We start from the raw sequence: 17,356 nt of genomic DNA, 5'->3' as shown, positions 1-17,356 counted from the left end.
GCATCACATCCCTCCTTTAATTCTGACTCTCTGCTGTCAAACCATGAGTTTGATTCAGAGGGCGATTTAATATATTCAAAAATTGTTTAATTTATTTGGAGGGGGGCAGGAAACATCCTAGAGACAGAGCTCCCATCCCCCACGTCAGCAATAACCTCGGCTGAAACTAGGAGCCTAGAACTCAATGTGGGTGGCAGGGACCCAATTACTTGAGCCATCACCTGCTGCCTCCTAGGACGTGCAACAGCCGAAAGCTGGAACGGGGAGCACAGCCAGAACTCAAACACAGGCACTCTGGGTATCAGGTGCAGTGTCCCAACTAGTCCAAACATCTGCCCATTTTATCATCTTTCTATCTCTGTGCGTATGTGTATGTGTGTGTAATTCAAAGGGTGAGGGAAACCAAAAGCTCATGGAAAAAATAAAGAAACCACAAAGAAAAAAGAAAAAGAAAAAGGGCAAGCTTGGGGGCACAGGAAGAAATCTGGAAGCTCTAAGTTTCAGGGAACAGGATCCAGTCAGAAACTTCCTGGCTTTTAGATTCAACGGAGTAGACACAGCCCCTGAGCACTGCTCTCCTGAGACTCCCAGTGGATGCCACAGCCTCTGAATCCGTATCACAGAGCAGCTGGGTTAGAGGTTCAGGGCAGGGACTGGGGCTGTTCAAACTACAGCCCTGCCGGGTCACCAGCTGTGGTCCTGTAAAATGGCACTGTTCGGGCCCACCTCGCTGTATTGCTGTAGATGCGAGTTTAGACAATCACGTTAAGTGCCTGTGACAGCACCTAGTGTACAATAGTTAGTCCGCGGACATCTGTTATTATTATTCATTATTATTATATGGCCTAAGTCAACCAGCAAGTGATCATCGCTCTTTTTGCTTAATTAAAAAAACTTAATCGGCCGGCGCCGCGGCTCACTAGGCTAATCTTCCGCCTAGTGGCACCGGCACACCGGGTTCTAGTCCTCGTTGGGGCGCCGGATTCTGTCCCGGTTGCCCCTCTTCCAGGCCAGCTCTCTGCTGTGGTCAGGGAGTGCAGTAGAGGATGGCTCAAGTACTTGGGTCCTGCACCCCATGGGAGACCAGGATAAGTACCTGGCTCCTGCCATCAGATCAGTGCGGTGTGCCAGCCGCAGCGCGGCGGCCATTGGAGGGTGAACCAATGGCAAAAGGAAGACCTTTTTCTCTGTCTCTCACTGTCCACTCTGCCTGTCAAAGAAAAAAAAAGTTTTTTTTTTTTTTTTTTTTTTTTTTTTTGACAGGCAGAGTGGGCAGTGAGAGAGAAAGGTCTTCCTTTTCCATTGGGTCACACTCCAATGGCCGCTACGGCTGGCACACCGCGCTGATCCAAAGGCAGGAGCCAGGTACTTCTCCTGGTCTCACACACATGTGCAGGGCCCAAGCACTTGGGCCATCCTCCACTGCACTCCCGGGCCACAGCAGAGAGCTGAACTGGAAGAGGAGCAACCGGGACAGAATCCGGCGCCCCAACGAGGACTAGAACCCGGTGTGCCAGCACCGCAGGTGGAGGATTAGCCTAGTGAGCCATGGCGTCGGCCAAAAAAACCTTATCTCCTAATTACAAAAGTGATAAATGCTCCCACAGAAATTTGAGAAAATGTAGAATCATGAAAAAAGAAAACAAAAATCATCCAACACTGCCTTTCCACGCCAAGACCACCTAGTGATGGTATCTGTATTCTGTGTCCTTAGGGCTCTTTTCTTACATTTTTAAAAAGGTTATTTTCATTTTATTTGAAAGGCAGAGAGAGATGGTGGGAGAGAGGAAGAGAGACAGTGAGACAGGGAAAGATCTTCCATCCACTTGTTCACTTTCTGAATGCCCACAACAGCCAGGGCCGGGCCAGGCTAACGCCAGAAACTCCATCTAGGTCTCCCGCATGGGCGGCAGCGACCCCAAGTACTTGAGTTGTGACATGCTGTCTCCCACTGGTGGGTCAGCAGGAATCTGGAATTAGGAGCTAGAGCTGGCAGCTGAATCCAGGCGCTTTGCTATGGGACACAGGCATCCCGAGTGGTGCCGTAACTACTGCCCCAAACACCCGCCCTCCTTACTGCGTCTCGAGCTTGCACACACTCAGCTTTATGTAACTGGGACCACAGGGCCTGCATGTGTCCTGCTTTCTTCACTTCATGTTACCTGTCCTCTGTCACACATCCGAGGCGACACCGCTGCAGAGGTGCCCTGGGGGGACCCAGCACCCTCCCCCTGCCTCGCTGCAGCTTGTTCTACATGGCCAGGGCTGGGGTGTGCATGTGCCTCCTACAACCTGACGTTAATAGGGTGTTTCCCCCTCTTCTGACAAGGAAGATGAAGAATGAAGGCAGATGGGGTACACGACCCTAAAGACCCCAGGCTGCAAACCACAGTCACCCACCAAAGCACAACATGGTGGGGGGCACGTGCAGTGATGCCTGGGGCGGGCGGCAGGGGCCCCTGAGCTTTTCTGGGAATGGTCAGTGACTCTGGGATTTCAAGGCTCGGAGCCAGGAGCCTGGGGGCGTAAGACAAAGCTGCCACCAGGGATCCTGGCCCCAGAAACATACTGGGGGTTTCGCACCCCACGTCCCCTCCCTCTGGAGCCCTGGCTGGGCTCAGGTGCTGCGTGGGAGCTGCTTCCGCTGCTGGGCTCCTGGGCCACTTGATAAAAGCTTCACTAAGCACTGGAGGAGGCTTTTCTTGCCAAGTCCCAGGCATTGCCGGTGCACAATTGCTGCCTCCTGTGCACCCCTGCACACCTCCTCCTCTTTGTTCCTGCCACCCCTCCCACCTCCTAGTGGAGAAAAAAGAAACACATTGAAATGTGTCCCAGTGCCCTTAGGAAGTCTGAGTGGTAACCCCTGCATACATCTCTCTCTCTCTCTCTCACCCAGGAAATCTGCCCCTAGGAGGGCCCCTTTTTCACTGCGGCTGCTCCCAGTGAAAATCAGCAAAGGAGAGGGAGCACCATGTTTTTAACATAACCTGAAGACAGAGGCGTAGTTTTGCAAACTGTTAAGTAGAGACCAAAGGTCAAGCGTATACCAGCTTCACAGCTCAGCCAAACACAGAAGCCTCCTTATTCCAGCCGCCCCTCTCCGTCCAGGATAAACGCCCCAACCCTTCTTTAGCAACACTAATCAGAACCTACCTAACAGTGCTTAAGAATTTTTAAGCCGCTTGTTATTCCAAATGCACCGCTAACTGTGCAAATGCCCTCTCCAGACATGACATAAAATGCAGTTCTGCTACGCGTCCTTCCACCTGGTGCTCCACACTCCAGCTTTTGTTTCTCCACAACAGCAAACACAGAAACTCCCATAAAGTCCTCCAGGGACCGCACTGAGCACTCTGGCTCCCCCGCTTTCTTTCACACCCGGCCTGCTGGAGGAGGTCGGGCATTGGGATCACGCCTCCCAGCACTGAGTCTCCCTGGCCCAAGAATCACACAGCTCCTAGACCACGGGGAGAAAAACCACAAAGGAGGACCTGGCAACAGGAGTGAGGGCACAGAGCAGCCAGGGACCACAACTTGCTGCTCACTGTCGCCTTCCGTCAGCATCGTTATTAAACTTGACCCCGGGGTCGGGCAGCAAACACAGCACCATGGTGTCCTCCGGCCTGGAGCGCTACTTTTCTGGGTAAATAAATAATCGGGGAGCCTGGCATTTAAATGATAAGACCCACCTGCTCTCAGAAAACTGCTTCCTTCTTAGGACGCTTTAACTTAATGGCAGCATTGAAAAGGAGTGCTGCAAAAAATCCACAAATCCGTCATACACACACACCCGTGTTACAGCCGTGAGCCTGGCTGTCAGGCTCTGCCTGGGCAACCCAGCTCCAAAATTGGTCAGTTGCTGCTCCGTGACACTGTCACTTGCATGGAGTCCAGCACGTGTGACGAGGGCTCAGAACTCAAAGCCCCCACCCCAGAAGCTCATGGATCAAAGGACATTCAAAACAAAAGCTCTGTAAAATTCTGCTGCATTTCAAAAATCAAACTCATTACATTTTCTTTAGATATCTTTAAACGTTCCATTCTGTAAGCAAAGCAACAATGATGATGTAATGCTAGGTGGCCGGTGCACCCCGTGGGCAGTTTTGATGTTGCTCTCTTTGGGATTTTAAAGAGATGAGACAAAGGAGCAGAGTTCCAAAGGCCCGGGAGGCAGAGGCCTGCTCCCAAGCATTGGCTGCCCCCTCGGCCCTTTCTCCTTGTTCTAGGCCGCAGCGTTGGGAAGAGGCAGCCAGCACAGCAGAGGGCAGGAGAGGATGGAGATGGACGGGAACGGACAGGTTCAGCAGGGAGAAACCCAAAATCTCTGACCCGAGCCCCCCCAGCCTAAGTCCCAGGTCCCCCGGTGCTGAAGCGAAGTCTGATTGGCTGCGTGGGACCACAGGGAACCAGGGCAGTTGCCCCATCGCTCCCTCCTTGCAGAGGGCATTTAACAAAACCTGCCACGCTGTTTTGTGAGCACTCAGGCAGGTTCTCCGCTTGACCAAACGTTCCCCAGGCTCCTGAGCCTTCCCCCAGGCCCAGCTGCAGCCTTCCATGTAACAGCCAGTTTCAGCAGGACCCCTGCTGCATCCACTTAGCCAGAACCCTCAGCAGTGACACCTGCTTGGGTTCCTCCTCCTCCGCCACCCTCAGGCGATGTCTGATCACCCAGGCCTGCCAGCACCCGCCCAGGCCGTATGTGGAGATGAACCCATTCTCCCTAGGCCAGTGTAAAACCCCACTGCAGTGGTCCCGCCTGTACCTATTGTGATGGTCCTGAACAAAGTCTTCTGTACCGTACTCTAAAAAGGGCCTTTAACAACGTTTCTTTAACAGCATAGACATTCAGAGTCCTGGGCACCGGCTAAAGAAGTTTTAGCTCCATCTGTTGACCCTGTTCATATTCACTCATTGAAAGCTGAGTGCCTAATTTGAGCCAGGCATGAGGGACACAGAAGATCACAAAATATCAAACACAGACTCCAATCACTGCTTGTAATGCCAATGTCTCACACGAACAAAGGCTGGAGTCCTGGCTACTCCACTTTCAAATCCAGCTCCCCGCTAATGCCCCTGGGGAAGCAGTGGAAGATGGCCCAAATGTTTGGGCCCCTGCCATCCAAGTAGTAAATCAGGATGGAGTTAGTTCCTGGCTCCTGGCTTCAGCCTGGCCTAGCCCCCGCTGTTGAGGCCATTTGAGGAGTGAACCAGTGGATGGAAGATTCCTCTCTCCCTGTAGCTCTGTCTTTAAAATAAATATATTTTTAAAAGAATAAAAACCAAAACAAAATATAAAATATGTACCAAAGCAGTGTGGAGTAGGAGGAAGAAGTGTGAGCTATGACAGCAGAAAAGAGCCTTCCGGGCAGACGGGAGAGCTGCGTAAAGACAGCAGGAGGAGGCCCATCGTGGGGGTGGACAGGCAGGCAAGGGTGAGTGGGCCACAGCCCCCACCCCGAGGTGAAGCAGAGGAGGGACAAGACCTGATGCTGGGGACCGAGCTCCGGGGCTGCTGGTAACGAAAGGCGGGCTGAGCGAGGCCAGCTGGCTGCGGGACAGGTGTTGGCAAACTTCCTGTCAGGGCCAGGCAGTAAATATTTTGGGCATGATGGGCCAGGCTGCAAATCAAGGGTATTATCTTTGTATTTCTATCACAAAAGAGAAGAGAGAATTCCACAAAGTATTTATTGACAAATTTCAAAAGATAGCAATCATAGTTGAGCATGGTTTTTAAAAACACAGATCTACTAATGAAAAGAACGGAATTCTCGTTTGGAAGAATTCCATTTTGCTGATTTGGTGTTCTGCCACCGTATCCTAAACGCAGCCAGACACACGACGGAAATGACCGTGACTGTGTTCCAGTACACTTCATCTGTGGGCTGAACGCAGAATCCACGTCCTCTTCATGGGCTGTGACACGTTACCTCTGATTATTCTTCCCGATTCTTTGGAGATGAAGCAGCACTCCCAGACAGGGGCTGTCGGCCAGCAGTGAGGGGCTCGGCTGGCCTGCTGTGGTGTGCCGGGGTCTGCTCCAGAGCAGGCTGGCGTTGGCAGACTGCTGCTGAGTGAGGCGGTGCGTTTCCCCCGGGGCACAACCAAAGCCCTGGGACATAAAGTCACCCTCCCGTTTGCGACAGGAAATAATGTGCACGTCCCTCAGGATCCCCGAGAGCGTCCATTCCCCTCCAACGCAGGTTCCTGCTTTCACGGTGGCGGATCCGTGCCTCAGTCACTACGCTGGAAGTTATAAAATAATTTTGATATGATTTTTTAATGGTGCTTCCATGCCGCTTTGTGGATTATCTCATTGTTTATTTATTGAATTTCCTGATATTATACATGTAGGGTGTTTCTTCTCCCTTTTGGGGTTGTCATTGTAAGTAATGCTTTCCTCAATATGTATGGCTAAGTAGTCCTGTTCATCCACAATCAGTGACTTAAAGAAACACTGCTTCAGTGCAAGGAGGTCATTAAGTGCGTCTGTCTTCCAGAAGGTTTGATCTGCGCTGACACATTGTGTCTCGGAGAATTAGACCAGTGCTTGTCTCCACCAAGAGTGAGAAGGGGCCAGTTCCTGTGGTTGTGACAAACACTCTTTTAAAAAGCACCATCAAGTTCATAGATGAAAGGGTTTCTCATTCTTTTATTCTGTGTTTACTGCAGTGAGGCCGAAACATTTGTATTTCTCCCACTTGATCATGTCCTGTGTCACTTTTCTACTCTTTCCATAGTGAGAGTATATACTTTGTACATTTCCTGAGTAAGGTCATTAATTGCCCTTTAATATGTAAATATTTTCCCAGTTTGTGGAAAAATGTTTTTAAAAATTGCACACTTTACATGGCCGTTTTCTTCCTAAATTGACCTATTCCTCCAAAAGACAGCCAAAAAGGAAAAAAAAAATGAGGACATTCACATAATTAACCACATACAAACTGTTTTGTTTATTAACTGAAGCATCTTTAAAGAAAAAGAATTCCCTAATAAAATACTGACTTTTGTAATCAGCATTATCACCTTCTATTCTAACCTGTACTGTATTTATTACACAGCTGATGTTAAGTAACAGAGAGAGGGAGAGTGCACCTCTGCCAGTTCATCCCCCAAATGCCCACAACAGCCCACCAGGGCCTGGCGGAGCGGCCGAAGCCAGGAGCAGGGAGCACAGTCCCCACCTCCCGCTGCTGTGGCAGAGGCCCGGCTGCTTGAGCCATTGCCTGCTGTCTGTCAGGGCCTCCCTCTATCAGCAGGAAGCTGGAGGCAGGAGCCAGAGCTGGGTGTGGGATACTGGATGTGGGTGTCTCCACCTGTGCCCCAAGGCCCTAAGGCTGGCCCATAGCCGATTTTATCACACACACAACGTGTTGTTTTTAAACCCATCATGTCAAATCTACTTTTCCATAATCAGCATAGATGTAATTTCTAATTAACACCATGGCAAAATGGAATTTTTAATCAACAGTATGACCTCAGACATTTCATTTAGTTCTCATAAACCACTTAGTATCTATTTCACTAGAATAAACAGCACTGCTGTGCATAATGGTGGATGTTTTCTTTTTGGCTCCTTTAAAGTCTTAAATCAATCTCCAAAATAAAACTATCTCATTATCAGGGGGAAAATCTGGTTGACACAGGCTTATTGTTTTGTGACAGAGAACATTCCAGAAACACATGCTCAACACTTATTGAGCCCCAGATATTTATATATCATAGCAATGTTTGAAAGGGGTTATTTCCCAAATTCCCAGTCACATGGCGTTTGCTATGTTTATTCTGGCTAACTTTATGGTTTATGGGTATAGAATGGAATCTGAAGCTGTAAGTCATACTTCGTGAGCTTCCCATCAGAGTTCTGCGTATGTACCTTTCACTTAGAGCCATGGCGATGACCATGAAGCTGAGCTGGCGAGGTCCAACGCAGCAGTGGAACTCCCATCTGTATTCTTGCTCTGTCTTCCGGTTAGAGCTCTTTGGTTTGTTTCGTGCTTTCGCTGCACGCTTTGGTGCTTGCTTCTTCATGCGATATGCCTTCCTCCCATCCTCTGCGAGGGCAGGTTTCAGGTTTCAGGCAGGTGCATGCCCTTGGCACAAAGCTCAGGTCACGGGGGCGATGCCGTGGGCACACTCTGGGCCCCGTGGCTGTGCAGCTAGCTCTCCCCAAGGCCAAGTCTGACTAAGGGAACGTGACCGGGAGGTGCTGTTCCTGGCGGCTGCTTACTCGGCTCCTCCCCAGGCAGCCTGGTGTTTCCGTGCCACGTCATCACATTGCCCATCTTCCATAGAAAACAGAAGCTGTGGATCTGGTGCCACACATACCTCATAGGAGCCGCACACAGAACGAGCATACGACTGAGATGGGTTCTGGGGTTTTGTTAGAGGGAAGGTTCACTGCCAGCATCGAGCAGGACCCTTCTTCTTCTTTAAGACTGATTGTTTGATTTAAAAGTCAGAATTAGAGAGAGAAAGGGAGATGCAGAAAGAGAGAAAGAGAGAGAGAGAGAGAGAGAGAGAGAGAGAGAGAGAGAGGTCTTCCATTCACTGGTTCACTCCCCAAATGGCCACAACGGCCAGAGCTGGGCCAGGCTGAAGTCAGGAGCTTCTTCTGGGTCTCCTACATGGGTGCAGGGGCCCAAGCACTTGGGCCATCCTCCGCTGCTTTCCCAGGCTCATTAGCAGGGAGCTGCATCAGGAGTAGAGCAGTTGGGACTTGAATCAGCACCCATTTGGGATGACAGCGCTGCAGGACAGGTCTTTAGTCCACTGAGCCACAGTGCCAGCCCCAGGAACCTTCTCCTAAAACTGGGTGTGGAGGGACACTGGGCAATATCTGAGCCTGATTTTACTTGCTACAACTGGAGGATGCTCCCGGTGTCCAGTGGGTAGGGGCCAGGCATGTTGCTAGAGGTTCCACAGTGCATCCCACAACAAAAAATGATGTGTCCCAAATGTGAATGGTGAAGGGGTTGGGAATCCCCATTCTTAAACAGTATGAGCACCTGCTGTGGCTTCCCCTTAAGCCCAACCCAACCACTAAACCAAGACAGAATACCCAACAACACTCCCCCCAGCATACCATATCCAGTCCTAAGTTGACATCTTCATTCCATATGACAGTTAGTGCAGCTGAGAGCCCAGGGGCTGAAGCCAAGCTATCACCCTCACCAACCACATGGCTTGGCAGGACGCGACTTTGCAGTGTCTCAGGGAATGCACATTGGGTGTGGCACACCAGGGCAAGATTCAGGAGGCTGCACCAAGCAGCAGGAATTACAGGAGAACTGATGCAGCCACGAGGGGCCCGACGAGATGGAGGTAGGAGCTGCCAGGGAATGGGGCACAGCAGCCAGGCCGGTTTGGAATCAGAGCCTGAAGCTGTCAGGCCCAGTTCCCTAAGATGCCACCCACAAGAGGGGTGCCAGGCAGGGGCTGCCTCCGTACATTCAGAACTTCTGCTCCTGCAGAGCCTGGAGGCTCCTACTCCACAATGAAGCAGATAAAAATGCGCAGGTCTTACCAGGGGTGCAGACGGTGGGGGAGGAGGAGGAGCCCCCAGGGGTGGAGGAGGTGGAGGCAAAGGAGGTGGTGGCGGCGGTGGCACTGGCATGAGTCACGGTGTTGGTGTCTCTTGCTTACGAATGGATCCAAGGGAGCAGGTTCCACTCTGAAAAAGAGAAAAGGGAAAGTCTTCACTCGTACGCAGGTAACACGTCTCGCGGATGCAGGCATGGGACAGCTTCATCCTTTGGCATGTTCGCTTGTTTGTCCATTCATTCATTTCTCAGAGTGTCCACCTGTGAGGCAAGCCTTGTGTTACATGCTGGAAACGGACTACTTTGACTACTTTGACAAAGTAGTCAGTTTCCAGAGTTAAACAGGTGACAAAATTGACAATATTTCCTGATTTGTATCTCAATATGAATTTGTATCTCAATATAAATAGCAACATCTCATTCCACGGCGATTTTTCCAAATAATTAACTCTAGCTAGCTAGCACGGAATGTTTAGTTTTATGATCTTTAATACATGCTGCACAGCCTCCCATTTTTCCTAAGCAAACAGAACAAAATTTAACCTTTTCTGAATGTCACAGGCTCAACGTCACTCGTGACGCCCGCCTCGAGCTAGGCCTGGAAAGGACCTCAGTCACTCCCCCGCCTCCTGTCCTGTCAGCTCCATCCCTGCTCCTCCTGGGCTGGCACCTGGGGCATGGGGAGTTACGGGCTCTCCTCTGCAGACTCTCTGCTATTTGCAACACAGACAGCTTTCCGACATGGCTCTGCAAACACAGCTCTGTTTCAGATCCTTAATGTTGCAGGACGCCTGCATCCTACATGATGCTTTTCTCCGAGAGGCGTGCGTGTGTGTGTGTGTGTGTGTGTGCATGTCTGCGTTCACACATATGGAGGTGGATGTGTATCTTAGAATCCACTTCAAGATTAAAATCTGTATTAAGGGGGTGGGCGTTTGGTGCAGCAGTTACAGCTCAGCTTGGGATACTCGCATCCCACATCCGTGCCTGGGTTGAGTCGCGGCTCCACTTCCGATTCCAGCTTCCTGCTAACGTGCACCCTGGGAGGCAGCAGGGGAGGGCTCAAGTACTTCAGTCCCTGCCACCAACCTAGGAAACCTGGATTGAGTGCCAGGCTCCTGGCTTTGGTCTGTCCCAGCCCTGGCTATTGGGGAGAATTTGGGGAGTGAGAGAGCAGATGAAGTTCATTCTCTTTTCCTCTTCCTACCTTTCAAATATAAATAAGTTTAAAAACCCGTATGAAAAAAAATTCCCCCAGTTTGTAAGAATTATAAAAACCCACATGAAAACTCAGAAACTTAAGCAGAAACTGAACTAAACCTCAGACTGGGGCATGGGTGGGTTTGTGTTCCTGCTGTCCCTTTAGTCCTAGGGGAGCAGAAAGGCCTGCCCCTCTGTTTCTCCAACCCAAAGATTCCATGGGATCTATCCCATGGAATCTATTTCACCTCACGCGAACACTCTTATCTCCAGAGAGCCAAAGAGCAATGGGCCACAGATGTGCAGCCGATTTTCCCTCCTGACTATGTCAGCTGCCTCTACCTTCGGCTGGAATGCTGCCAAGGGGCAGGCTCATTGTGTTAACCTCTTCCACAGTCCCACAGGGCAGTCACAGTCTCCCCAGTTTTACAGGTGACAAAAAGGACACTTGGGGACATGAAATCTTTTGCCCAAAGCCACACACACCTAGGAACTGGGAGACCTAGGACTGGGCTCCAGACTTAACAGGTTCCAAGTCCAGTCTCTTTCCAATATAATTTTTATTTATTGTGGCAAAGTAAGCCTATAATTTATCACTTTAAAGGATAACAAGCTCCAAAAGGTTCATGAAAAGGGGGATTAAAAGGCAAGTTTACTGGTGGAACAAAACATTGAGGGGAGTCTTCATAATTCTTTTTTTTCTTTTCTTTTTTTTTTTTTTGACAGGCAGAGTGGATAGTGAGAGAGAGACAGAGAGAAAGGTCTTCCTTTGCCGTTGGTTCACCCTCCAATGGACGGCGCGCTGCGGCTGGCGCACCATGCTGATCCAAAGGCAGGAGCCAGGTGCTTCTCCTGGTCTCCCATGGGGTGCAGGGCCCAAGCACTTGGGCCATCCTCCACTGCACTCCCTGGCCACAGCAGAGAGCTGGCCTGGAAGAGGGGCAACCGGGACAGAATCCGGCGCCCCGACAGGGACTAGAACCCGGTGTGCCGGCGCCGCTAGGTGGAGGATTAGCCTAGTGAGCGCGGCGCCGGACTTCATAATTCTTCATGCATACAAAGGATCTCCAGAATATGCATGGAAAATGTACATTATAAAAAACTATGCACATGCTTATGTTTTCTTGCACAAAAATACACATATTTTAATTCAATTTCCTTGAGTTTTTTTGAAGCGCCTTGTATAATGAACATTAAGCGCATTCACAGTGTTATGTAACCATGACCACTTCTGCTTCCGGATTTTCTCATCATCCCAGAAACCCTGTACCCATGAAACAGTGACTCCCTTGTCACCTGCCCCAGCCCTGGTAGCCTGTATTCCACTTTATGTCTCTATGATTTGCCTCTTCTAGGCACTCAAATATGTAGAACCATACGCTATCTGTGCATTCGAGTCTGGCTTGTGTCAGTGAGCGTGCATTTCCAACATCCGCGTATGATGCAGCGAGTATCAGAAATGCATTCCTGCTGCTCCACTGTGTGTATAGCCACAGTTGTTTAACCACTGATCTGCTGATGGATGCCTGGTTTGCTGACACTGAGGGTGTTGTGGAAAATGCTGCTCACTCTTTGTACACTTTTGTGTACAAAGATCTCTTAAAGACATTGCTTTTAATTCTTTAAGGTGCAAGTGCAAGAATTGCTGCGTTATATGGTTCCAGCTTCTTTTCAGTAGGGTTAAGAATCACCCTAAAATTGTGTGAAAAGTGTAGATGATATAAAATATACGTGGAAGTGCAACTTTGGGCGCAAACAGTCCATGATGGTGTTCTATACATTCCAAGGAGGTGCATAAGCTTGTCAATGAACAAGAACACACTTTCTTATACAGTATTTCCCAGGAAGAAGGATCCTGCTATGTACTGTGATACTTCATCCTTGATATTAATACAACAGAAAGCCCGAAACAAAAATACCCCTCATCAGAATTCAAAGCAAAAGCCATGGTAAGACTGAGCAGAGACCTCAGAGTGCAGCAGATGCTGCTTTCAGGTAGCATCAGTCAGATGCACACCTTAACCTGAGGTCAGACACAGGCGGCAGTTACAGGCTGAGTGCTACAGCACATTGGGTGCAAGCTCACAATTTGGTTGGAACAAGCGTCAATCATCAACCATTTGTATTTGAACAATTTCTTTCATAGAAGGCCCTGTGTGCGGTCTTCATGGGATCTTTTATTCAGTGGCAAAAATACTGTGAGCTGAAATCTACAGCAGGGATTAAAGGACTGGCTGACGTATTAATAGAACAGGAGGATACAGACAAGCCTCATTATGTAAGGATCTCGTCTTTTAACAAAGACAAATGGGAGGGGACAGACCTGCTTCTCCTGGGGAAGAACTGAAAAGGCTTTGAAGAAATGACCTTAAAGAAGGTAAATGCCGCTTACTTAACAATCGCACCATTGCCCGAGGAAATACGAGCATAGGAAGTAACTTTGCAGAGCACTGTGGCACACAGACTACATCTCCCAGCACACAGCTGGACTACATCTCCCAGCCTCCCTTGTGGTTACGCCTGACCATGAGACAGAGCTCCAAACGATGGCATGAAGGCAGAAGCAATGTGCTCTGCTCCTCGGCTGGCTCAGGAAGGCCTTCTACCCACAGCTTTTCTTTCCCCATTTACTGCTCAGAAGCAAAAATCCTATGCGTTGGCAGAGCTACAGGATGGAAGGAATTTGGGTCCTTGACTCTTTGTAAGATCACCTGCCAATGGCCGGCGCCGCGGCTCACTAGGCTAATCCTCCGCCTTGCAGCGCTGGCACACCGGGTTCTAGTCCCAGTCGGGGCACCAGATTCTGTCCCGGTTGCCCTCCTTCCAGGCCAGCTCTCTGCTGTGGCCAGGGAGTGCAGTGGAGGATGGCCCTGCACCCCATGGGAGACCAGGAGAAGTACCTGGCTCCTGCCATCAGATCAGCGCGGTGCGCCGGCCGCGGCGGCCATTGGAGGGTGAACCAATGGCAAAGGAAGACCTTTCTCTCTGTCTCTCTCTCACTGTCCACTCTGCCTGTCAAAAAAAAAAAAAAAAAAAAAAAAAAAAGATAACCTGCCAAATATCTGATTAGACTTTACACATATGAGACAGTTCATGTCCATTGGGTGAAGTCACGGAGATGTTGGTGTTAATTTGCTATAGCTACTAATTTAACCTGCACACTACAGGAACTACATAGAGCATGGTAAATTCTCATTACTCACTGTGGCTATGTTCTATAAAGTGGTGTGGACACTGAGTGTGCCGGTTAATTTTATATGCCCACTTAACTAGGTCAAGAGGTGCCCAGATAGCCGAGAGGACATTACCTGTAGGTGTGTCTGGGGGGGTTTCAGAAAGAGATCACCACTCGAACCCGCAGACCGAGTAAAGAGCTCGCTGACCAACGTGGGTGGACATCATGCTGTCTGCTGAAGACCTAAACAGAGCAACAGAACTCACGGCCAATGGCACTGCACCAACACACACATTTCCTCCGTAAGAAATACTATAGCATCTGTGGGCTTAGGAACACGACAGCACTTCAGCCCTATGACTGGAGGCCAGTTTAGTTTATTTTTAAATTTATTTGAGAGGGAGAGGGCAAGACAGACCAACCCTCCAAGGTGGGCACAGTCCTTCTCTTGCTTCTCTGTAAGCAGGTGCACCCATCAAGCTTTATCCTTAGGAATCTGAGACCCATGGGGTGGCACTGGAACTCTGCCTTGCTAAAGTCACAGGCGAGGATCTTTCGAAGGCTAGGGATTAGAGGCTATTTTTATATGCAGTTCCTGATGGCTGTGAAGGCTTTTTCTTGACAGGTATAATAATTAAGCAGTTATCTAGAGAGGTATTTGTTAAAATCTGACAGCTAGCGACCCAGAGCTCCCGGAAGTCACAGGCTGTGCACCCAGGAGCTCCTTGACACTTTGTGTTCTTCCAACCCATTTAAAAATGTATCTAAGATGTCTTCAATATAAGGCTTTTATACTCTCCCCGAAGTCATGAAATAACTGGAAAACTGCGTGGAAATGCACATTAGCTGCCTAAGCAGCATCAGAGGCTGGTGAGGGGATCAGAACCAGCTGGGCTTCCCCGTGAGACCTGAGTCAGGGGACAGTGCCGGTCTTGGCGTCCCTTTGGCTTTTTCTCAGCTGCGCGACTTTGGTCAAATCACTTCACCCCCATGGGCCTCTTTTTCTTTATTTGCAAAGTAGACGCCATAATACTTAATTGTTAATTATCAAGGTGTTTTTCAAAAATGTTGTAAATGAGGAGGCCATCGCTGTGGCATAGTAGGCTAAATCTCCACTGGCATCACATAGACACTGGTTTGTGTCCGGGCTGCTCCTCTTCTAATTCAGCTCTCTAATGGCCTGGGAGAGCAGTGGAAGATGGCCCAAGTGTTCAGGCCCCTGTACCCACATGGGAGACCTGGAAGGAGCTCCTGGCTCTTGGCTTCAGCCTGGCCCAGCCACAGCCGTTGCAACCATTAGAGAAGTGAACCAGTGGACGGAAGACCTTTCTATCTGTGTCTCCCTCTATCTGTAACTCTACCTCTCAAATAAATAAAATCTTTAGAAAAAAATGTTGTATATAAGGAATGTAGTACAAATCCTGACACAATCAATTGGAAGCTACAGGTATCATCCTCACCAAGAATAATCATAGTAAGAGGAGTAGGAGACAGGCATGTGGCACCCGGCAGTTAAAAGACACCACTTGGGGTGCCTGCACCCCATATCAGATGGAGAGTCCGGTTCAAGTCCCAGCTCCTCTGCTTCCGATCCCACTTCCTGCTAATGCACACCCTGGGAGGCAGCAGGTGATGGCTCAACTACTTGGGTTCCTGCCACCCATGTAGGAGGCCTGAATTGAGGTCTGGGCTCCTGGCCCAGGCCTGGTTGTTGTGGGCATGTGGGGAGTGAACCAGCAGATAGGAGGTCTCTCTTCTTTTAAAATAGGGTAGCGACTGCTAGGGAATGCTCAGCTCAAACTCAAGATGGGACACAATAAATGAGGGCCTGGTGGGAGCTGTCGCCTTCTTCACAGGCACAAGGTGCCTATCAGGGTGTGTGTGCCGAGTAGCAGGACAGTCATGAGCAAGCAGCCCAGGAGGCTCAGCAGGGGTGGAGGACACCTGCCCACTCAGAAATGTCTTCTTCCTTGGGTAGGGTGAACACTCGTTTTGTGGCCACCTCTTGAACACTCTCTCCATTACTGAGAAATTGTTCCCATTATGAGTCTACTTCCCCCAGTCATAGGCCAGGAACTCCTCTCCTGAGCCCTTTGCAGGCAGGCAGTAGCCTGGGATGCTGACTCAGGGGTGGGGAGGTGACAGGTGAACCCGCCTGGGAGAGAGAGGCCTGGATTTGGAGCAGGGGCCACCGTCAGTTTGGGCTGATTGGGATGCCGTCGGAATGTGAGCCCAGTATTGGCCAGAGCCTCCCATTTTTTTCCAAGAAAAGCTTCATATCTAGATATTTGCGTGAAATACAATTTTGAAATGCTGGTAAGTAAAGACATATCTTGTATTTGTGGGGATAATGGTTCCAGGACCCCCTGAGGATTCCAAATCCACATGGATACTCAAATCTCTCTCTCTGTCTCCTGTTTGATTCTCCTATATACTTTAAGTCATTTCTAGATTATTTATAATACCTAATATAATGTAACTGTTATACAAATAGTGGTATATTCTGGGGAATAATGACAATAAAATAAGTCTACATGTTCAGTACAGATACAGGTATTTTTTCTAAATATTTTCTATCTGTGGTTGGTTGAATCCTCAGATACAGAACCCAAGGCAGGCTAGCATAACTCAAAGGCATTTTTACCTCCACCCCCCTTCCCAGGCAAGTGTGAGCACTTGGTACTTGAGTTTAATTCCTGGCTCCAGCTCCACTTCCTGATTCCACCTTCCTCGTTTTTTGTTTTTGTTTTTGTTTTGTTTTTTAAAGATTTTATTTATTTGAGAGTTAGTGTGTCAGAGAACGGGTTGGGGAAGATCTTCCATCTGCTGGTTTACTTCCCAAATGGCTGCAATGGCTGGATCTGGGCTGATTCGAAGCCAGGAGCTTCTTCCAGGTCTCCTATGTGGGTGCAGGGGCCCAGGCACCTGGGCCATCTTCCACTGCTTTCCCAGGCCACAGCAGAGAGCTGGATCGGAAGGGGAGCAGCCGGGACATGAACTGGGGCCCATCTGGGATGCCAGAGCCACGGGTGGAGGCTTAGCCTGCTATGCCACCGCACCGGCCTTGGCCCCTCCAGCTTCCTTCTAATGCAGACCCTGAGAGGCAGCAGGGATGGCTCAAGTAGTTGAGGTCCTGTCACCCTTGTGGGACACTTGGATTGAACACCCAACTCCTGACTTCGGCCACGGTGGGCATCTGTGGACAACTGAGTGGGAGCTCTGCCTCTCGAGTTAATTATTAATTAATAATAAAAATGGTGGGCCAACAGAGCATGGCTGCCAGTCACACAGGAGGACCCTGGGCTGTCACAGCACAACCTCTTCATCAGATCTATTCCAGGGTGGGGTAATGGAGGGTGGAGGAAGATGGCCTAAGTGCTTGGGCCCCTGCCCCTATGTGGGAGATCCAGATGCAGTTCCTGGCTCCTGGCTTTGGCCTTGC

General features: G+C 49.7%; 1 protein-coding gene across 6 annotated transcripts in view; it reads right to left on the bottom strand.

Moving 5' to 3' along the window:
* Positions 1–17,356, bottom strand: part of WIPF3 (WAS/WASL interacting protein family member 3) — an 86,897-nt gene that overhangs the window by 49,216 nt on the left and 20,325 nt on the right. For 4 of the 6 annotated variants that reach the window (XM_089316068.1, XM_089316067.1, XM_051853269.3 and 1 more), the window contains exon 2: positions 9,524–9,670. In XM_089316068.1, coding sequence (XP_089172194.1) covers positions 9,524–9,613 — 90 coding nt within the window. In that variant the 5' untranslated portion in view covers positions 9,614–9,670. Of the gene's footprint in view, positions 1–9,523; positions 9,671–14,047; positions 14,158–17,356 lie in introns of all 6 variants that reach the window. The other 2 variants (XM_089316066.1, XM_051853270.3) reach the window with 1 other exon arrangement.

This window comes from Oryctolagus cuniculus, chromosome 16 (genome assembly GCF_051225735.1).
Source record: "Oryctolagus cuniculus isolate XC-2025 breed Fujian yellow rabbit chromosome 16, ASM5122573v1, whole genome shotgun sequence".
NCBI classification, from domain to species: Eukaryota; Metazoa; Chordata; class Mammalia; order Lagomorpha; family Leporidae; genus Oryctolagus; species Oryctolagus cuniculus.
This window is presented reverse-complemented; position numbering and strand designations above follow the sequence as displayed.